Source organism: Mytilus californianus, unplaced genomic scaffold, assembly GCF_021869535.1.
Source record: "Mytilus californianus isolate M0D057914Y unplaced genomic scaffold, xbMytCali1.0.p SCAF_17, whole genome shotgun sequence".
NCBI lineage: Eukaryota > Metazoa > Mollusca > Bivalvia > Mytilida > Mytilidae > Mytilus > Mytilus californianus.
Genome location: NW_026262659.1, coordinates 9,445,939 through 9,469,410, shown reverse-complemented (window position 1 = coordinate 9,469,410; position 23,472 = coordinate 9,445,939). Strand labels below are relative to the sequence as shown.

General features: G+C 33.2%; 3 protein-coding genes across 3 annotated transcripts; 2 read left to right on the top strand and 1 right to left on the bottom strand.

Moving 5' to 3' along the window:
* Window positions 1–159: 159 nt before the first annotated feature.
* On the top strand, window positions 160–2,428 carry LOC127726373 (toll-like receptor 3). The gene has a single exon (XM_052233746.1). It carries the CDS (start codon window positions 168–170, stop codon window positions 2,286–2,288), a length of 2,121 nt encoding a protein of 706 aa, XP_052089706.1. The 5' UTR covers window positions 160–167; the 3' UTR covers window positions 2,289–2,428.
* A 9,764-nt stretch (window positions 2,429–12,192) lies between these two features.
* On the top strand, window positions 12,193–17,351 carry LOC127726362 (uncharacterized). The gene is made up of 2 exons (XM_052233722.1): window positions 12,193–12,269; window positions 12,587–17,351. The coding sequence occupies exons 1-2, from the start codon at window positions 12,248–12,250 to the stop codon at window positions 14,428–14,430; spliced, it is 1,866 nt and encodes a 621-aa protein (XP_052089682.1). The 5' UTR covers window positions 12,193–12,247; the 3' UTR covers window positions 14,431–17,351.
* Window positions 17,352–17,487: 136 nt separating this feature from the next.
* LOC127726363 (uncharacterized) lies at window positions 17,488–21,985 on the bottom strand. Its single transcript, XM_052233723.1, has 5 exons — window positions 21,785–21,985; window positions 20,742–20,949; window positions 20,163–20,245; window positions 18,821–18,974; window positions 17,488–17,842 (listed from the first exon to the last, which is right to left on the bottom strand). Exons 1-5 carry the CDS (start codon window positions 21,837–21,839, stop codon window positions 17,800–17,802), a joined length of 543 nt encoding a protein of 180 aa, XP_052089683.1. The 5' UTR covers window positions 21,840–21,985; the 3' UTR covers window positions 17,488–17,799.
* Between the last annotated feature and the right edge of the window lie 1,487 nt (window positions 21,986–23,472).

Sequence of the window (23,472 nt, the reverse complement as noted above, 5' to 3'; positions counted from 1 at the left end):
CATCAGTGAAGCTTGATATAAAAAAGGCAAAATAAAAAACGAAGTTGAAGAGCACTGAGGACCACAGATTCCGAAAGGTTTTATCAAATACGACTGAAGTAAGTCTGTGTTGATGCATTTATTTATCTATATTTCGTTTTGGTTTTTTTGTAGAATTCACGAAGAAGATGATTTTCTGTTATACTGCACGCGTTTTTTCAAGCGTTATGTTTATCGTTATTATTACGCAGTTCAATCACGTAAATGGAAGTAACATCACATGTGACAAACACTGTATATGTGAAGGGACGAAAGCCTTATGTAGTGGAGTTTCCTTACACTATGTTCCAAAATTTCCACCTAGTATTACATTAGTGAATTTGACCCACACAAATTTATCATATATTGGGGAACATACATTTTATAATCTTTCATTCGGTATGTACATCGGAAAACTGATACTGCGTGATAATTACATAACGTATATTCATCCAAAGGCGTTTTACAATATTTCAGCCCTCAGAACATTGGAAATATCAAACCAACATCAACTGGATATCATTGTGTTAACAAAAGCCTTTTTTAATCTTCAGAAACGTTATTTGAAAGCACTCCATCTTCGTGACAATAAATGGACGAACCTGCCTGCTGATACTTTTATTTCATTTTCAACAAGTAAAATACAGAAGATAGTTATAACTGGAAATAATTTCAAAGATGTAAACTGTATAATGTTTGAGCAATTGACTTCTTTGACAAATCTAATATTATCTGATAATTCTATCAAAGATGTGTATGTGAAGGGATTGAAAACATTGGTAAAATTATCTTTAGATAGTAACCGGCTCACAAAGGTCCCAAAATGGTGTTCTAATTTAGATTTAAGTCATGTTCCAAACTTACAACACCTTAACCTGGGTAGCAACAATATTGGCGACCTTGGAAACAACACTTTTAGATGTTTGCCAAACGTTCAGTTATTGAATTTAGAAGGCATTAATACTGGTCGAATACAAGATAATGTTTTTTCGTCTTTGCCTCATATAAAGACTCTGATGATATCAAGAATAGGAAATCCTTTAAAAAAGATAAGTGAGTTTGCTTTCAATAGCACATCTCTGTCCACACTTCAGATGAGTTTGAACAACTTCCATTTTGACAGAACAACTAGCAAAATATTTGCATACTGTCCAGACATCGAGTACCTCGATCTGAGTCAAAATTTCATGCCACGAAACCTTTCAATGTTCAAAGAAACTCTTCGTCCATTGTCCAATCTTCAGAAACTTATACTTGCAGGATGTGGAATTACCGCCATCCCCGAAATGTTGTTTACACCCTTCAAAAAGATATGGTCTATAAATCTTAGTCAGAACAAAATTTTTCAGTGGAAAAATTTATTCCTTAATGTTACATCGTTAACTATGCTGGAATTGAGCGTGAATTCGATTACAGTTATAAATCAGACTTCCTTTCCTCGGGAAGTTTTGTTTTCTTTAAAGACACTTAATTTAGGCTTTAATCCTTTCTCTTGTACATGTGACCAGATTTGGTTTCTTAATTGGACAAAACATTTCATGAACAAACTTGTACACTTCAAGAATTATAAATGCAAACATCCACCAGATTTGGCTGGGAAACTGTTGTATAATTATCACCCAACAGTGGAAATCTGTACTCCCTGGAATCCATTTAATACAATTATAATTGGACTTGCAGGAAGTGGAACGATCATTGTGTTAATAATTGTGTTAATTGTGCGATGTCAGTCAAATATAAAGAACTATATCTACCTTTTACGAGTGTCCTACAACAAAAGACGAGGATATCTAACTTTGGATAACGATGAAGATTTTGAATACAATGCATTTGTTGTGTACTGTGAGGAAGACAGAGATTGGGTTCATAAAAAATTCATAAAGAGAGTAGAAAATGAAGAAGGATTAAAATTATGTATTCATCATCGTGACTTTGAAATCGGACAGCCAATCATCGGCAACATTGATAAGTTTGTGGAAAAATCACGAAAAGTTGTCGTGATAATGTCAAATGATTTTGCCAAAAGTGAATGGTGTCAGTGGGAAGTTGATATTGTACAGGAAAAACATAGAAGATTAGGACGAGATGTTTTTCTTCTCGTCATGTTGAAAAATATTGACTCCAAGCATATGACAAGTCATCTTCGATCGCTACTGGCCAGTGGTCATCATATTAAATATTCAAGTGGTGTAGGGGAGGATTTGTTTTGGAGAGCTGTTATAGAAGTTCTTAAAAAACCGCTAGGGGATCCACCGGTTGCGCTGTTGTAAAAACCTAACGTTGTGTTGTTATCTTAAGACACAGGCAGATGTTTAACCAAATTTATGCTGCAACAATATTCATGATAGTTTCGGATGATGTGTACACAAATTCTTACAAAGGAAAAATAAAGCAACTACTGAATAATCATGATATGTGTTAAATAACAAACAAATGAAAAATCAGACAATAAGGAAACTGTTTGTACATATTTAATTTTTTAACAAATATAAAATAAGAAGATGTGGTATGATTACTAATGAGACAACTCTTCCCAAAATACCAAATTACACAAAAATTAACAACTATAGGATACCATACGACCTTCAACAATGAGCAAAGCACAATCGCATAGTCAGCTATAAAAAGACCCATCATGACAATGTATAACAATTAAAACGAGAAAACTAACGGCCTAGTTTATGTACAAAATAATGAACGAAAAACCAATATATTACACAACAACAAACGACAACCACTGAATTACATGTTCCTGACTTAGGACAGTCACATACAGAATGTGGCGGGGTGAAACTAGTTTGAAGGTGTAAACCCTCCCCTAACCTGGGACAGTGGTGTAACAGTACAACATAAGAACAAACTATACAAAATCAGTTGAAAAAGGCTTTATTAAGTTAACTCATCAGATGGATACACATAGAAATACATCTAACAATAACACAGGGTGGACGTGGCCGGTACTGTTCTAATTATCATTAGTATTAAAGACGGTATTCAAAGCAATTGAAAACTCACTGTCCAAATAGAATTTGATAACATAAGATTATAAAAATGTGATTATACTACATGTAGTATACGGACAGGAGAATCATTTTCGTTAATAATATTAACCATGTATAAACCGTTGAATTACAGTTCAGGTTAGAAAATTTTAATTTAGACACGAAGATCCGATTTTAAAGTATTTCAAAACTCTAAATACGAACAATCAACATGAAGAGGAACATACAGTTGAACCGACACACGTGATTGAGACCACACAGGAAGAAATTAAAAATTAAATAATCAGACTCATGTTGAAAAAATAACACGTTAAGGAAATACTTTTTTCTATTGAAAGTTCATACACTTCTTTTCAAAACATGAATGAAATGAAAAAATCTTTTGATATAACATGACGGAAAGCACATCACATACATGTATTTGACAAATGAAAAATTACCACCAATCTAGTGTTAAGGTGGTACCTAACGCTACAAGGAGATAACTCTGTAAAAATCAACTTAACGTTTTAACCACGTTGTATTGTTAAGGAAATATTAAGCTTCTCAATGATCAAAATTAGTGTTTGTCAAACTGCTATATAACCAGTGAAATTTTTCTGATAAATTGTTTGGTTCAAATTATTTGAAATTTTTATATTTTTGTCAAAGGGTCAAAGTAAACATTTTGTCAAAATTTTAGGAATATTAAACGAGCCAAATCAATATTAGTCAAGGTGTTGGGTACCACCTTAAAAGGAGAGTTTTCTACAACAAGATATGTATGTTTTAAATACCCTACACTGAAAGTGTTACAATGTAACGATAAGGAACTGTGTTATGACTTCCAATGAGACAACTATCCACCAGAATTCAGATGATGAATGTATAAACACGCATAGATCACCGTACGGCCTTCAACCATGGGTAAAGCCAATATCGTGTAGTTAGCTATAAAAGGCCTTGACAAAAAAAATGTGAAACAATTCAATCACGGCATAATTCATAACAATGCAATTTACGAAAAACAAATGTGACAGACATAGAAAGACGACTACCACTGAATTGCAGGCTCCTGACAAAGACAGGGTCATAATGAATACAGCACAACCTAAGAACGAACAGAAAACATCAGTTGCAAATCATTTAATGGCTTAACTCAATAGCTCAGTACACCAAACAACTTACATAAAAAACAATAGACGCAAAGCACCGATATAAGAGTACTCGCAGCTACTAAAGATAGGTTAAAGTAGCAATCAGTTCGACTACATGAGAAACGCATGACCTGTTGCAATGTCAAAATATAAGTTTACTGTATCGACAGGACGTAGAATCATGAGTAATCCTAACTGTATATATATACGTATATACATGTACTAAAAACATGTCGCGGGTCCGTGACTGACTCCAAGTACCTACGCCTCTTTGTGAGCTTGGATTTTTAGTATTAGTATTGTTATTCGATAAAGTCATGTTGATTATTACGTGCACAGTTTTCTCTTCTTTCAAAATCTTTTTGTTTGAATTCGTCTAGGTTTGCTTACTACAACCGGAAACTACTTGATATATTTTTTGGTCAATGACGGAATTAAGTAGTATCAATCCCGAACATACAGATTAGTTAACAGGTAACAGGTACTAGCTATTTGTATCGGTATCGGATTCGACCAGGAACTTGTTAATGATTGTAATATTAATTATGTGGAAAGCACAAGGACCTCGAATGGTGTAATTTTTAATAAATACCATTATCCTATTATTTACTAGTTATATATAAAGTTGAATTCTTTGATTTGTCGTTTTAAGTCAAATCGGATAACAAATTGGACCTCGTATTTTAGTAGTATAATAGATATTTACATAGAAGTGATACCATTTATCAGCAACAAGTTCATATTTTTGCAATTAATCCAGGAAAAAGACAATATAGTGCAGATATGTATATTGCCATACAAAAGAAGTGATGAGGTATCAAATTGATGACAAACAAATAGATGCAATTAAGATTTCATTCCAAATTCAAAAATAAGAAACATCTTTTGATAGTGTAACTGCATCTGGAATATTTGAGGTAGTAACAATTTTCCTGTTTTATCAAAACTAATTGCTCCTTTTAAAACAAGAGAAATGGTAAATATTTATATATTACATATATATTATATGTAAATCAGATGTAATCGTCTCATGTCTTCTGTGTAAATGAGACGCTAACGCCCTCAAATATGAGAATCTTACATCTCATACATATATAGCACTATATATTTAGTTGTATCTTATAAGAATTTTACAGGTACAACCAAGCTTCCTAACCAAATCTTTGTATTCTCTTGAATGCTTAAGGGTTGTAGTAGTTGTTAACGATCGTAAATTATTGTTTTGTCTATTATATCATCCTCAGGATTCAACATATCATATTTAATATTAAATAAAACAATCGCTCGATAACGCCGTAAATTGCGCTTAAGAAAGTATTGTGTTCATGGACGACAACTTACTCCTTATCATCCGTAATTACTTTTAAAATATTATAATAGATAATGGCATCAAGCTATTACCGAGCCAATATTTTATTGTGAACATTTCTCGTCTCCCCTCGATCCCTGATAATAAATAATATCGTTATTTTGGCGTATTATGAAATGAGAAAATACTAGGTTCAATTGTCTAGTAAGTGGAGTACTAATTCTTCATAAACTGAAATGCAGTAGTTTGCACGAAAGATCCTCCTATGATGACTTCATCTGGGATGGAGAAACATTTCGTAAACGGACACATTCGCACATAAAAGCTAAAATGTACATCACTCCTGAGTCTTAGGCAAGCATTAAAAAGGTTTGAAATCACTGTGCTAATTTGATTAAATAGGCAAAAACTCAGTACATGGAAAATCAATGTGTCAATAAACTCACATGTAGATATCCTCAGGAAAAAGATGCGTACATTTGCTGTTCTTCCTTCTAATTCCTTTCACTACCCCCTATCCTATTAAATGATACCTACTTGAACGATAAAGATAAGTAAATGTTATTGTGAGCAATCGGGTGTGACGACTCATCTTAAAATATTTAGAATTTGTATATAGATGCCGTTATTCATACTTTAGGGATTTTATACAGCTTGTATTATATGTCTCTGATTAAGATAAAAAAAATTGTAACACAAGAGAAGGTTTATGAAGTGTCTAAGGTAGCAGGCCCTGACAGCATTAGTATAAAGTTTCTGTAAAATGCGCGCGGATCGCTAATTAAACTATCCCCTTGCACTGTTGTGCAATAAGTCATTACAATTTTGCATTTATCAATATCAAAAGGAAAATATCAAAATTTAATGTAACACCAGTTTTCAGGAGTGGTTCTCAAGACATGTAATCCAACTATAGACCTATCTCTCTGCTATCTATTATTGGTAAAACGGAGGGAAATGTATTTTTAAATATTTATTTAATTTTCTTTCTTGCTAAATGATTATTACAAACACGATTTATGTCTAGAGATAGACTGCCAATTAACTTATTTATATTACCGACGATATTACTATAGTGCTGTGTTACATATTTGTTTTTCGTTCATTATTTTGTACATTAATTAGGCCGTTGGTTTTCTCGTTTGAATTGTTTTACATTTGTCATTTCGGAGCCTTTTATAGCTGACTATGCGATATGGGCTTTGCTCTTTGTTGAAGCCCTACGGTGACATATAGTTGTTAATTTCTGTGTCTTTGGTCTCTTGTGAAGAGTTGTCTTAATGGCAATCAAACCACATCTTCTTTTTTATATAAAGTCTTCACTCTGGAAAGGTAATCAGAGTTGTATTTTTTATATCATCAAAGCGTTCGACCGACTATTGCATGAAAGACTCATTCATAAACTAGAAAAACATGGAATATGAGGGGACCTTTTGAAATGGTTCAAAAGTTATTTATCCGAAACAAGACAAAACAAATCATAAGACAGACCTCTGATAGATAAGTATTAACGCTGGTGACCCCAAGGGTCAACTGTAGGTCCTGTAGTATTCTTACTATTTATAAAGGACATTTTAGTGACATATCAATTAGAATTTTCGCTGACGATAACATCATTGTTTATAGTTGTTCAGGACGAGTATGCTGAAATATTTAATTCTGATATTGCAAAAACCTATGGTCTCAACAGTGGCATACAATACATAGCATATGCAATAAACAAAATATTATATACCAACATATTTGAAAGATAAACTAGAAAGCATCCACAAAGAGGAGGCTTGTATTGTCACCAAACTTTGTTCCAAAACTAAACTTGACCTTGATACTGGCGGGTAACCCCTTAGTGAAAATAAATCTAGACATCAAAATTATTTAGTTCACGAAATGTGTCATGCTAACGCTATTGATTATCTCGTACCTCAACAACTTTGCCAAGCTTATTATTATAAAATCTGAATATTGTTTAATGTTCAGAACATCAACCGTAGAACTTCTTTTATCAAACTTTCTTCATACCGGTTGTTATCAGTAATGGAAAACATTCATAATGATTTAATATGTAATCCATCAAAACTAATGCTTAACCATTATTAAAATCGTGACTTTAAGAAAGTCCGTACATATTAAAATACTGGTTGTGAAAAAGGCAAGATATTTCACCCCAGACTCCGGTTGAACTGCAGTGGCTTAAATTAACATCTTTTCCAGTAGAAAAAAAATGTGTGAACGATAACTGAACTTGTATTTTTACTAGATAACATTTTTGCTCGCTATGGAGATTCCGTATATCGTCAAGTTATCGGAATTCAAATGTGGACACTCTGTGCACCACTTATTGCGGACCTGTTTCTGTATTGTTACGAGCTACAATTTATGGCAAAAAATAAGGAAAGACCCATCGTAACAACATCTGATACCAAAATTTAATAACAATTTTAGATATTTGGATGATACATTGTATATTGGCTCTCAATAATGACCACTTGCAGCGGGTGCGGGATTTTTTCGCTGTGTTGAAAACCAGTTGGCGGTTTTTGAAGGTTTGCTGCTCATTGGTCGGGTTGTTGTCTTTTTGACACATTCCCCGTTTCCATTCTCAATCTTATGTAGATAGCATGTTCAAAAATTAAACTGTGTATTCTTAAACCAAATTTTAAATCTGCAGAACTTTCTATAATACAGGGGGGAGGGGAGGGGGGAGTGAGAAAAAAACCAAAGGAGGCAATTAAAAAAGTCCAACAAAACAGACAAAGCCATGGTAAAAAATAAACTGAAACGACGATAAGACTAACAACAATAACAAAACATAACACAGAACACTAAAGATTTAACAATATGAACGACACAAAAAACCGGGATGAACTCTGGTACTCCGGAAGAGTAGTCAGTTCCTATTCCACACGTGGCATACACTCGTCGTACATATCAGGTGGTAAGTCGTATTCCGTATTGTCACAATCGAGGCATACACTCGTCGTACATATCAGGTGGTAAGTCGCATTCCGTATTATCACAATCGAGGATTGTGATTACAATAAGTTTAACATGCCCGTAGTCATCCATGAAACAGATATTCCATAATGGTCAATCAAAATCATGATTACACCCATAAAACTTTAGAAGCGATGGCTTCAATTTTACTTTGAACTCTTGATAAACCAGGTATATGATCTTACAGTATCGTTTGGGAAAATGTCTATCTCTGTGCACGTCCAAGATCCTTAAAACAACTACTTGTTTGCAATTAATAGATTTCACTTTGAAAGAAAATTTCCCATTTTCCAATTTAGTATAATATATAAAAATGAAGAGATGTGGTGTTATTGCCAATGAAACAGTTATGAGACGTGAATTAAAGCAACAGTATGTCACCGTATGACCTTCCACAATGATCAAGTCCCGTACCGTCTATTCAGCTATAAATGGCCCGACCATGACAAAATGTGAATCAATGCAATCGAGAAAACCAACGATATGATTAATGATCAAACAATAAACGAAAAAAGGATATGACTAACTGCAACCAACGATAACCATTCAACTACAGGCTCCTGACTTTGGACAGCACATACATAATATGACTAACCGCAACCAACGTTAACCATTCAACTACAGGCTCCTGACTTTGGACAGCACATACATAATATGACTAACCGCAACGAACGATTACCATTCAACTACAGGCTCCTGACTTTGGACAGCACATACATAATATGACTAACCGCAACCAACGATAACCATTTCACTACAGGCTCCTGACTTTGGACAGCACATACAGAATATGACTAACCGCAACGAACGATAACCATTCAACTACAGGCTACTAACTTTGGACAGCACGTACAGAATATGACTAACCGCAACCAACGATAACCATTCAACTTCAGGCTCCTGACTTTGGACAGCACATACAGAATATGACTAACCACATCGAACGATAAAAATTCAACTACAGGCTCCTGACTTTGGACAGCACATTCAGAATATGACTAACCGCAGCCAACAATAACCATTCAACTACAGGCTCCTGACTTTGGACAGCACATACAGAATATGACTAACCACAACCAACAATAACCATTTAACTACAGGCTCCTGACTTTGGACAGCACATACAGAATTTGACTAACTGCAACCAACGATAACCATTCAACTACAGGCTCCTGACTTTGGACAGCACATTCAGAATATGACTAACCGCAGCCAACAATAACCATTCAACTACAGGCTCCTGACTTTGGACAGCACATACAGAATATGACTAACCACAACCAACAATAGCCATTTAACTACAGGCTCCTGACTTTGGACAGCACAAACATAATATGACTAACTGCAACCAACGATAACCATTCAACTACAGGCTCCTGTCTTTGGACACCACATACAGAATATGACTAACTGCAACCAACGATCACCATTCCACTACAGGCTCCTGACTTTGGACAGAACATAAAGAATATTACGAGATTTAACATGTGTGAGTACTAAACCCTCCCTAACATGGGACAGTGGTGTATAGCACAACATAAGAACAAGCTATAACAATCTGTTGGGAGTGTCTTAAATCATCAGAGTGTCCCGTTAGAAAACAATTGTTCTATTCCACATTTCTTTATTTCTTGTACTGTAAAGTATTTTAATTAATTGTACATATCCCTGTATGACGGTTCGTTGAACAATGACGAGTGTACCACATTATGACTATAATAATCTTAAGTATTCCAGTCCTCGGTCATCTGATTAATTTTGGCTTGATACATGTATGTTTATTTGGGCCAATCTCTATTGTTTGGTTGCTACCTGATACACGTATACCTAAATAAACTTCTTTCCTCTTTTCTAATTCAAACTCACACCCACGTAAACTACCTGTACACGAATAAAGTAAGAACGAATTGATATACAAAAAAATGCGGCGGGGTAAAACATGTTTTGTGAGATCTCAACACTCCCCCTACACCTCTAGCCAATGTGTATGATAATAATGCACCAAGTTAGAATTTAGAATTAAAAAAAATTCAAACAAGTAATATTCCAAACTGATTGTTTTTGCTTAACGTGCAGTGGCAAATAAAACATGCATATGCAGGACGGAAAACGTATGAACAATTTATACATTAGGTAGCTACTACAAATGGACCCAGCATGAAGATTGAAATCCGCAATTAAGGTGAAAATTTTGAAACGAAGCATAATTCGAGCAATATCAAAGGGAGATAAGCATAGAACTTTGGAAAGTTGAACGTTTTGTCATTACATATAAATGAAGTGTATTTACCTTCTGAAAAGTAAACAAAGGACGATGTAACACTAGTTTTGTAGTATTTCACTCTTACCCTTTTTCATTCTGATCAATGCAATAACAATAGAGAAATATGTGTCGCTCTAACCGCACGGATATTCTGAAAGTTCCCATAAAGAGTTTCCCAATCATTCTAAATACACTTAATGACATCTTTTTGACCACGCCATGTAAAAAATAAGTCACTCTTTTTAAATCTCTACATATTTTAAGACTTTGGTGATTAACGCATTTTACAGTTAAAGCAGATTTATAAATGTGTGTTGTCATTTAGTCATAAAATAGGAATCAACTTTTATCCTTGCTTCTTTTTGAGGGGAGACTTTTTAAGAATTTTTGAATGTGAAAAGAATAACGAACACAGTCAGTCTAATATACAATGTAGCATTTCGCTTTTATTCTATACAAAACTCTTTGTTTTTCTTTGATGGGCTTCTGTGGTCGAGTGGTCTAAGTAGTTTATCAACTGTATTACTGCCCTGTCAACATTGAGTGTGTGAGTTCTAACCCGTGGCAGGTCGACTCTAATCTTAATTGACTAGAACTACCAATTTTCTCGCCGAAGGTTAGTGGTTCTTACTTGGCACTCCTGATTCCTCCACCAACAAAAAAAAAAACACAGACTGCCACGACTTTATCAAAAGTGCTAAAAGTGGCGTTAAACACCAACAATCAATCAATCAATATTTTTCTTTGTTTTTCTATCAGCTTTTTTGGTAATAAAGAAAAGTTGGAAATGTTCAAATGGAGTTTATTTTCGCACATTTCGCGATGAAGATGAAAAAAAAAACTGTCCCGAAGAACATTTAATCTATAATAAATATCACAATCAGGGACAAGGGAAACAAAAATAAACAGCTGATTCACGCGTTCAATAGTTACTGTATAACTGTTCTCTTCTACTGACCGATTAAAAGTGGTCTTAATATAAAGAAGCCAATCTCTACACTGTGTACTGTTTGTAAACACAACGCTATCTCAGGCCAATAAATAATATTGCAGTTGTTATCTTAATCTTTTCAAAAAACCCATTTCTGTTTTGGATTATATTTCGGTCAATACCCAGAGTGTTTATTTACATTCAAACGAATATAAATAAAAGAGATTTGACAAATGAATACATGATACATTGGAGCAGGCTATTCTAACCTTCACAAGATAGTTTCTCATATAACAATTAAAGGTAGGGCGTTGACAAAAGGGAATTTTTTAAAACAGACATATTTTAAATTTAGCTATGTTTCTCGGTGCACTTTAAAAACAAAACGATCGGAGATCTAATTCATTAAATACGTTATAACAACAGATATTTTAATCTGTATGAATAACCTTTGAAATTAAGCACGAAAAATAACACAAAATCAATTGAAATATTTAAACGTTACTGCAATTGTGGATACGGAACATTAGGTTGCACTGGAGAACCGATTAAATATTTTTACATTGGTAAAGTATAAAAAGGAATACTTTCAAAATGGCAGGCAACCAAATGGCAGGTATGCAAAATATTATCCAAATTTGTAAAACTTTTTTTGAAATATCTTTTTTTTTTAAATTTTATACAGAGAATTAAAATATGTATATATATATATATTTATTTATTAATAAAGGTAAAACAAAATTGTTTAATTTTAAGCATGTTGTAAGATATCAAATGAGTAAACTGTTTTAAGCTCTGAGATGCCGTTGAATTGCCCATTTCGTTGTCTCAACATTTATACATTGATGAATTGTCTTGACTGTTTGACGTTCGGAATTCGCTTATATTACTTGTCTTCTTGGTATACTTACACAAAACGTATTTTCATTGTAGCAACAAGAATGGCTACGACTTTCCCCTGTAATAACTGTGCTGGACAAGGAAAGAACAAAATAGCTGTTGGCTGGTGTGACAAGTGTATGAAGTTCCTTTGTACCCCTTGCAAAAAGCGGCATCAGAAATTGAAATTTTCCTCTAATCATAGCTTCATGCCAGTTGAAGATTACCACATCTTTTCGCTCAGGAAGGAGCGCCCAATAATGTTTTGCCGAACACACCCTTCCAAAGTTATATCGATGTATTGTCGGTTTCATAATCATACTATCTGTGATCTATGTAAGAAAGACATAACTCATTTCAACTGTAAGACACTTGACATAAACTCAGATGGAACAGGTGCCCGGAACTCGTTTGCTATCAATGATCTCAATCAGAGGCTGAGGGAGTCCAGTCTTACATTCGGTAAAATTCTTAAAAATAGAAATAAGAATTTGAAGGCACTAGATAAACAGAAAGAAGTAATTGTAAATCAAGTACAAACATTTCGTGAAAATATGAGGAAAGCCATAGAAATATTGATCAAGAAGCTCTTGGAAGATGTTGATATCGACATGACCGACTACAAGACAAGACTTCAAACTCAAATCGATGACCTTAAAGAAAAGAGAAAAGCAATCGCTTCACATCTTGAAATGATCGAGGAATTACAGCTGGTCGGTTCGAATGCAGAAACTGTTAACTTCATTCAGGACTGTGCCCATATACAAACCCGGCACGAAAGATATCTGCTTAGCCTACCCGAAAGTGTTAAGGATTTGAAACTCGACTTGTCCATTAAAGAAAGCTTTCAGAAACTCCTCAATGCTGAAAAGCTTGGTGGAATTAGATTAACAGAAACTGAGGTTGAAATAGATGTTCCAAAGAATACGGATCGGACTCAAATTCCGTATTCGGCTCATCAGTTAGGTTTTGATCCGCATTTATGTAGCCCTGTTCATGTTGATATGGATATCTTAACCGTGAGAGAAAACGAGTATAATAATTATAAAAACAGAACCTTGTCACCGATAACACCAAAACAGTCGGTCAAGAATCGCCAGGAGAACACCGTCAGTTTCGAGCGGAAAGCTTTAGTTCCAACGTTTTACCTGTCTTCAGATTTCATTGTACCAACTGAAGAAAAAAATGACGTCATGATAACAGGAGTACTAATTCTTGATGATGGGAACCTACTACTGGCGGATGGCAAGAATAAACGTCTACTCAATTGTACAGAAGAAGGTTCCATTCTAGACGTGTATCACCTTAAAGATGAACCGTTTGACTTTACTTTGGTGGATTCTAATAGGGTTTTTGTTACACTGCCTTTTAAAAAATATTTTCAAGTGGTTTATCCAAAAGAAAAAGAAAAGCGAAAAATTGTAGAACTAACTTATGGGTGCTTTGGAATAACTAAAATGAACAAGCATTTAGTAGTGGCGTGTAAAACGGAAGGGTTATTAGTAATAGATCATCGTGGTCAAATATTAAATACAATTATTACACCAGTTAGTTACCGTAACTATGTTCATTCAGCTGGGAATAAAATCTATTTTACCAATGACGATGACAGTTCCTTCATTTGCTTCGATAGTTCTGGAGATATCATTTACAAGTTTAAGTATAACGGATCTATTTTTAAAGGGATCACGTCTTTACCAGAGGGGAAAGTGCTAGTGATCAATTACGGGTCATCGCCACATGTTTTAGAAATTTCGACAGATGGAAGCAAGTTTTTGATCGATGAACCAGCTTTTGAATGTTTGTCTTTACCGTATGCTATCAATTACAATAAAACATTAAGAAAACTAATAATATCAAGCGAATGTGGCAAAAGAATATTTGTTTACAGACAGTAATATTGAAATTGTGTTTGAAATAATTATGAAATTACTCCTTTTTATTAATTGTTACGTATCGATCTTTGAATGCATTTTTATTTGATTTTAGAAAAATAAAAAAGAGCTATAAATATATTTATTTTCTAAATACTAATATGAATATACAATATATTTACTTAAGGAATGACTGTAATATTTTTTCTGTCTATGAAGAAATAACATCAAAAATGTGGTGCACACTGAATAACCCGCGTAGCAGGTTATTTTGAAGTGTGCACCACATTTTTTATGTTATTTCGAATAGACAGAAAAAATATTACATTCATTTCTTATAATTTAATTCTAAATTCCATTTTAAACCGGAGTAAACCATGAAAAAACGTTGATGACGTCAAGGTCACATGACAAAATTATGTCTATGAGCTGATAAACAAAACAGCGTCAGCCAATCAGAAGATGCGTTACATTCAAAATTAAATTATTAATATATAACACTAAAGCGGGAAGATAATTTTTCTTTAATTAATTCTTTCTTTTAAAAATACGGCAATCACTTAAATCAAAAGCATACATAAAACAGCTGGAAACGAGGCGAGGAGTAACTGACACATACTCCAATATAAACCGTCCTATATTTTAGTCACAATTGTCCTAAAAACACTTCTCGATGCATCTTACATGGTAATGGGGGCGTTGTTCGCTTGTAAGACGAACTTGGTACGAAATAGGCTAAAGATTCATTTTTCGCATTATTATACTGCAGAAATTTTAAAGAACTAGAGTATGAACTAATACATAATCATAAACAAGAACGAAGAGTGTCAAAATTGTCCGTTCTATGCCGTTCATCCGCCCATGTAGGTTTGTCTACATCAATTTTGAAGTGACACGCATCAACATAATCGATGATGACAGATGTTTGGTAGGCTTTGTTACATTTATACAATAACATAAACGGTACACATTTTTCTGCACCAGATGCGCATTTCGACAATCAATGTCTCTTCAGTGATGCTTGAGGCCAAAATATGCCACAATAGACACCAGGCGATTTACAGCTTGATATTTTGTTAATACATCTCTCTATTGAAGACCGTATATTGACCTCTGGATGTCTATTGGTTATTTTTATTGTTGTGGTGTTATCTCATTGACGTTTACTCAACATATTCTTCTATTCAATTCCAAACTTATATCTCTGCCCTGTACTCCTCTAGGTCTAATATCGGCGATTGTACCTCGGATTTGGTTTCATACAGCAACATCATGAACAGTACAAGAAGAAAAGATCTCACCCAATTTATGTGTTTATTAGTACACAATTTTCTTGCAGAAAATAATAAAATTAACATTTGAAAATGAAATAAACATTTGGAAAAGTTGGTTTATGTTAAATCTCTGAATTTTTTGTTCATTTTTTTTCACCACTTGTATCGACTAGGAACGATTTAAAACCGCTTTTTATACTCATCTTTTCACGGATTTTCATTTTTATTTATTTCTATTCATATATATTTATTGGTTTGAAAATTGTTATAAAAAAAAGTAAAATAACAAAATTATCGAACTCCAAGAAAAATAGATGTACATTTACCTAGACATGAACCATACTGCTGAGCAAATGTAGTCTAGGTACTTCAATGCCATAGCTATTCGTGAAGTTCTTTTTTATTTTAAGAACTGATATTATAAGTCAGAAACATAACCGATGTTTATATCAACGTGTCAATGATTCTCTGTATTTACTCAGCATTCTGTCAACACACTTTCATGTTATGGCACGGAATAATACAGTTAACCACAGAGGTGATTGGTATTGGTTTGTGATAGCGCTTGTGAATGTTTTGATATAAGTAATACTCATGAGCACTGCAGCATGTCAGGCCAATACTTTATTTCATTGCTGGTATAATGAAGATGCTTGTGTAATTTATACTTGCCCACCTCGTAACCGTCGCAATTTATGCAGATGGTGTGCCAATTTGGTACATGTTATGAAACATGTAGTTTAACAAATGTTAAGCCCAATTTTTTGTGTTCCTGAGATGTAAGAGCACCTACATACTTTGATCAAGGATAGGACTCATCTAGATTGCTCAGCAGCTCGCTCTTGTTCACGTCTGTTATATAAAATTGATGACTAGTTTGCAAAATGTAGGGAAAAACCACATATTTATCTTAACTACATATGACAGTTTCTTATTCATTGATTATCGGTGTCAAGTATGTCATAGGAACCTCTGGCCTTTGTTAGTCTTGTATGTTTTTTAATATTGGTTCATTTATATCTTTCGGAGTTTAGTGTGATGTCCATTTTCGCAGACCTAGTATACATTATTGTTTATGGGCCAGATGAAGCCCGCCTCTGGGTGCGGGATTTTCTCGCTGTGTTGAAGACCCATTGGTGGCCTTGGCCTGTTTTCTGCTCTTTGGTCGGGTTGTTGTCTCTTTGACACATTCCCCGTTTCCAATATCAATTAAACAGTAAGTGAACAATGTTACGACAGACACATGCAGGACCTTTTCTGTTATTGAAATTGAGAAAGAAGACACGGATCAGAAGTCACCAGAACAAACCTGTGTAGTTAAAGTGAAAGACGTATACGTGTTTGTTCAAAATCTTCTGGGAACGATTACATAAACAAATATGGACGTCATGAATCTGTTGGAAACGATGTAAAAGAATGATATAATTAATTAACCTGATTTAAGCGAATGGTTGTCTAAATCTGGTTCCGATAACACTTGCCTAACGTTTTAGTTCTACGTGTACTATCTTCCTTTAAAAAATCAATTGATAGTAGAACAGCAACGAACTAGCAGCAAACTGTCGCTTCCATCAATTGATTGAAGTACAGAACTCTCAACCAGAAGATTGACTGTGATATAGAAAATGCGCTTCTTTCGTTTGAACGTTCTGAGGGAGGAGGCGCTTGTTTAAGTGTGAGGGAAGTATAAACACGCAGTCTCGTCCGGTTAAATCCGATGCCCAATTATGAAAAAATGCTATGCTCTGTGCCCATTAAAACATTTATAAATCTTTAAGTGGCAAATACATGAACACACACACATACATATGACCTAACATTTTTTTTCTATTGATAATGATGATAATAATAATAATGAAGATAATTAAAAACAATTTGTAAGTAAATTATTTTCTTACATCTGTAAAATCATTTACAAGATTTTGATATTACAATACAAAAATTCAGACCAGATGTTTGTGTACACACTTCTGATTGCGCCAAACTTGCTTGAATACAGAATCATCATCAGCTATATAAGATGAAATCAAAAATGATATTCTCTGGTGCAACTATAGTATTTTTTCTCGAAAATCTACAAAATGTTATTAGAGACTATCTACAATGTAACTACAGATGTTCAAGGTCGGTCTTCAAGTTCCCTTTCTAGTGAATCGACCAGTCTACAAAATAATGCATATTTGTATGTAATACTACAATGATGATATTATCAGTTAAATGTTTGTACTCTATATTAAATAGATGAGACATTCACAATTTAAATGAAACTTTCATAATATATCAATTTAAATCAATGTTGTTGTACAATACAATGTAAATAGAGCGATACAATGAAAATGAGTTTGAGACTCGGAAAGAAGTTTAATGAATTATAAGAATAATGGACTTTCATGGAAAAACGGACATTGAATCACAAATCATAACGCAAAATATATTTGTACACCTAAAACTTACATTTAAATATACAGAGAAAAAAGGAAGCAAATGTTGATCTAATTATATCTGAAACAGTCAACATTTCAAACAAACCATGTTCTCGTTAACGTTTCCACAACATGATAGAACAGATGCATCTGAACAAGCTTCATAAATTATACATTATATAGTTTATACTTGTCTAGAGTATAAATGTTATACATTTGAATTATCCCCTTTCTACCAGAAAAAATCTTAACAAAAGTAGAAAAAGAGAATATAAAAAAAGGTCCCACGTCCTTTTACAAAGGCATTGAACATGAACATTTGTAGGCATGTCTTACAAGCTCAATGTATCAGTAAATAGAATTAGCTAACTGCTTGGACGCCTTCACGTTGTGCGAGCGATGAGCAATTTTTATATAGTGTAAGGCACTGATTACCTTCTATTTTGAAAGTGCATTTGTAGACCAAGAAATGTTTTAGTGTTTGATGAATTTAAAATAAATCAATTATTAGAATTAGGCATTGTGGGTGAATTATATTTTCTCTCAGTAAACATTATGCAAACAAAATGCGAGTCTCAATAAACTGAATAACATTAAATCGTCAATTATGCATTATCTATATATATATCTATCACAATATAATAAAAAAAACTTCAAAATACAAGTATCATTTTCACATTGAAAAAAGGAGGGAATAGGCTACGTTGCATTTCGTACCTTGTTATTTCTTCACTCTTTCTCATGCTTATTTGGTCCGCTATTTGTGTCATTTCGTTCATTTCATTACCATTCTGGTTACAAATATCATTAGTAAGTACAGATGTACCGGCTTTCACGCCATATACTTTATCCTTTAGGATAGGATTCAAACCTTTAATTCAAATTAATAGTTAATATTGTTATATTTTGATTGAATCTATTAAAGTAAACAAATTTGACTGTCATAGCATTATTTAATGCAAGTTTCTGCAGTAAGGAACGCTGATTAGGGCATTTGAGTTCTATCTAAAATAAATATGATTAGAAAAAAATATAAAAGATCTCTATCTAACAACGTTTGACGTTGGTGTGTATTTATATGTTTTTTAAATAATGAAAATTACCATAAATATGCTTTCTCTATTTTCATGAGGAACCAACAGAGCGTAAACCGATGATATATAATTTTGATGACACTTTTAAGAGCACTCAAAGGAAAACACATTTTGCAGAGATTTCAATGATGCTGAAATATTAATGAAAATCTTTATAAATCCAGAAATAGGTATTTTAGGATGTAAGTACATGTATGTTATGTATTTGTACTTTTTGGACATTTGTGCATGTCATGTAATAATGAAGAAAGCATAAAACTTGCACATAGTGATCAAAAGTGCTTTTATTTGTTAGTTTTGTCTTTATTTTCTTTCTATTTATATCTTAATAGTTCCATATTATCCTCCCCCCCCCCCCCCATAAAAAAAAAACACTCATGAAATGTTTTATCTCCTTTATATCAGTCTAATTTTATTTTATGAAATACGAGACTTTGGTAGAAATGAATCAGATATATGATTTGTTTTATTAGTTGTTATTGGCTTTGAACTAGCTAGGGGGTTGATCGCTCACAAACATGTTTAACCCCCCCCCCCCCCCCCCCCCCCCCCCCCCCCCACCCACATTCCTTGTGTGCCTGTCCCAAGTCAGGAGCCTGTAGTTCAGTGGATGTCGTTAGTTCATGTCGGCCATATTTGTTTTTCGTAAATTGTTTTGTTATAAATTAGGCCGTTAGTTTTCTCAATTGAATGTTTCATATTTTTCATGTAGGGGCTTTGTATAGCCGACTATATTGTATGGGTTTTTCTCATTGTTGAAGGCCGTACTGTTGCCTATAATTGCTTACATCCACTTCATTTGAACTTTGATGGATAGTTGTCTCATTGGCAATCATACCACATCTATTTATTTTTATACAGAATCAGAAATTACCTTGTTCGAAAAATACAATAACCGCGATGAATGGGATGTATTGTACAACATAGGAAATCTTATAGAAAAATCATAATTATATAAGATGTACCTGTCAGTATAGAATACTCTTCGCCTTTGACAGCCAGACAAAAGTAAATGTCGATTTGGATCCCAAAAATGGGTTGTGGAGTCCTAAAATATATATACGCACGACAAATAAAAAATCCAAAAAAAACCTCATTTCCACTATAGTACAGTCTCAGTTACTCATACATCTCATGTGTCAATAGTAATACTTATGACAGGTATAGCCGATATGATTTATAACATTACTAAACATGTATATACTTTACATAAGATGAATTGAAAAAGTATATATGTTTATTAAAAAGTGTTTTCGTAAACAACCGAATTGACAGATAATTTTAACATAGAAAAAAATAAGTTTAGAAGAAGAATCTCATGCATGATCATTTTGAAAAGAATTTGGCTACGCGTCAACAAAATTACATGGACAACAAAAAAATTAATTATATTACAGTAACTGATTGTCGTAATCATTTAAGTTTTTATAGAAACACACACACATACAAACACACATAGCAGTGTACATTATGAACCTAACCATTGTCAGCTTAGACATTGTCATTTAAAAGACTTTCCATATTGTAGAATACCCAGTACTTACTCCACATTTTGTAAGGTATATATCGTTGTATCTCCTTTCTCGTAACTTTCGACACAAGTAAAATCACTCTGTGACAGTGTTGGCATGTTTAAGGTAAAATCCCTCAGTGTATCTCCATCAAAACTAAAAACAACATTTTTCCTGGTGTCTGCATCATAACCTCCATTCCATCTACCCTGAAGTGAATCCTTGAATTGGCAGGATGCATCTGGGGTATATAATGATATTATAAAGATGTATTCTTCATTGTATTATTGACTGTTCTATTGAAACAATTATGATTTACCATATATCTATGTGTTATTGCAAAAGTCATTTTTTGTACATCTTTATTTGTAGATGAGACTTGAAAATGATATGAAAATAAAAATATATATTACCAAAAAATATTATATATATAGAGCGTACTATCAATCCTATATTAATTAAAATAATTTGTCTGTTTTATATTTAATTTAGTTCTAAGTTCCACTGTATCGTAAAGCCGATCATCTTGACATAAATATTAAATTCAAGAAGTGTATCTGCCATAGTGAAGAATACTTATATACATACACCTGTTTCGATATAAAAGTAAGAAAACAAGATATGATTGCCAATGTGACAACTATCCTCAAAGGTCAACATGTCGTGAATGTACTGGTCCTTTTTCATCAATCAATCCCGTCAACCAACAGTTGACCGTCACATATATTTAGAAAGTTTTTTAAAATAGAGATTCAAATAACCTTTTTTCTTTACTCTGTATCAAAGTAGCATTCGTTTTAATGGTAGTATTATAAAATCAGAATAAGATGAAAACATCTGAGTCAAGTTGACTGAACACTCAAAACAAATATTTGCCTACAAGAGAATAATTCATATACGCATTGTGGTCACTGAGTAACAGATATAAGATCAGTTTTTAAAAAATGTACACATTTTTTTTTATAATTCATCAATTTGGCTTTTAATGAAAATTTATGTAACATCATAGTTCATTAAAATTGAGGGATATGAAATGTAAGGGTATATAAATATATACATATATAACATTAACTAACCTGTATTACTAATTACACACATTACAATCATACAAAAGAATCCAATCTTAACCATAATGTCCAAAGTATGCCTTCCACGATTCAATATTTACAAATATAAAGTTTAACGATTACTATACCATATTTTTTTCATTTATTGATTTATATATTTGTCGAAATGGTGATAAGAACAAGAAGTCACTTTTTTGAAACAGTTGAAATAATAAAACACAAATATTTTGTTGTTGTCGAATCATGCAGTTCTATGGACCACAAACGAGAAAACAAACACTCTTATTGTTCATTATTTCTCCTGACTATAATCAAACCATTGATATAGATTCGACGTCAGCAGGAAGCCTACACTAGATCTGATTGCATACCTTTAATAATCAGTAAATTTAAAACTTTATAATTAAAAGTTGACATTGGCTGACAAAATAAAAGTAAACCTTTACTTTGACACATATTGTACATGTGTCCAGACGAGTATAACTATAAATATTGAAGTGCCAAATAAAGCAAGAATGTTACTATGATAAAATATCTACTCTGCTTATGAATAAGACTAATCTTACAAAGCTAAATTTATGTGTCTGTAATGTCTTTTTAATTTGCCAAAGACGTGAATTCATTTGGGTATAACAAATTAACTGAACTGTAAGGGGACTTAGGTTTGACTTGATTTTCTAGGGGGTGGATTGGGCAGGAGGATTTAGAACATGAATGGTCTGGCCTGGTAAGAACTGAAAGTAAATGATCTTGCATTAGACTGGATAAACATGAATATTCTGCTACCCAAAAATGCCGGAAACAATTGTGTTTAAAACTGAAAAAAGAAGCATGCGTAACAACAGATGAAATGAATAGTCAATCCGCAAAAATTAATCCTGCACTCTCCCCCACCCCGAATATTAAATGGACGTTCGCTTAGGAACCTCTTTGAACGACTGCTTTGGTACATCCAATTGTAGAAGTGGTTTTACATCTCGCAAACTCATTACTTAATCTTACAGTATACGTAACAACTCGCACCATACTGAGATTGATTAATTGACAACTAGCTATTTAACGTCCAGTGGCAAATATTAGGCATATTTATGATAATAACATGGTAAGGTTATATGATTAACTTTTACCCTTTTGTTCTAGATTGGAATTTTTTAACATGCTACAAACGGAATAAAACCAAGTTACCCTTCGTATGCTTCTCATCTGGCAGGGGATATCTTTATTCGTGGTGTACAATTTTTTGTTAATTTCATGGGTATAGGATTTAAGTATTCAATAAAATAAAATTTGTTTATACATTTGAATACAAAATATTGTTGGTATACTATTTTTCGTGAATTTCGTGGTATCCATTATAATACGCAGTTCTTGTAGATTTGTAAACATAATTTTGTTTAAACTACACAATCAAATATCTGCGAAAGAAAAGAACGGACTTTTCTCTTGGAAATAGGTACCAACCACAATAAATGAATCCACAGTATTCTATTTAACTTACGAGGCAAGGAGGATCTGACACTATCTTAGGAAGTCTTTTCCTTTATATAACACAATTATTATCATTATAAAACTATAGAACATGGTATCTGTAGATTTTCTAGGTATACCTTAGATAAATAGAGACGATTAAACACAAAGTGAAAAAAAATGAGAGATTTAAGGACGCGGTGATTTATATTTGCCTACGTAGAGGAATT

Coding starts and splice junctions, on each gene's coding strand:
- LOC127726373 (XM_052233746.1), top strand. CDS start 168: ATGATTTTCTGTTATACTGCACGCGTTTTTTCAAGCGTTATGTTTATC.
- LOC127726362 (XM_052233722.1), top strand. CDS start 12,248: ATGGCAGGCAACCAAATGGCAG. Junction 12,270..12,586: donor GGCAGGCAACCAAATGGCAG/GTATGCAAAATA, acceptor TTTTCATTGTAG/CAACAAGAATGGCTACGACT.
- LOC127726363 (XM_052233723.1), bottom strand. CDS start 21,839: ATGGTTAAGATTGGATTCTTTTGTATGATTGTAATGTGTGTAATTAGT. Junction 18,975..20,162: donor AGAGTATTCTATACTGACAG/GTACATCTTATA, acceptor TTTGAATTAAAG/GTTTGAATCCTATCCTAAAG. Junction 17,843..18,820: donor AAGAGTGAAGAAATAACAAG/GTACGAAATGCA, acceptor ATTATTTTGTAG/ACTGGTCGATTCACTAGAAA.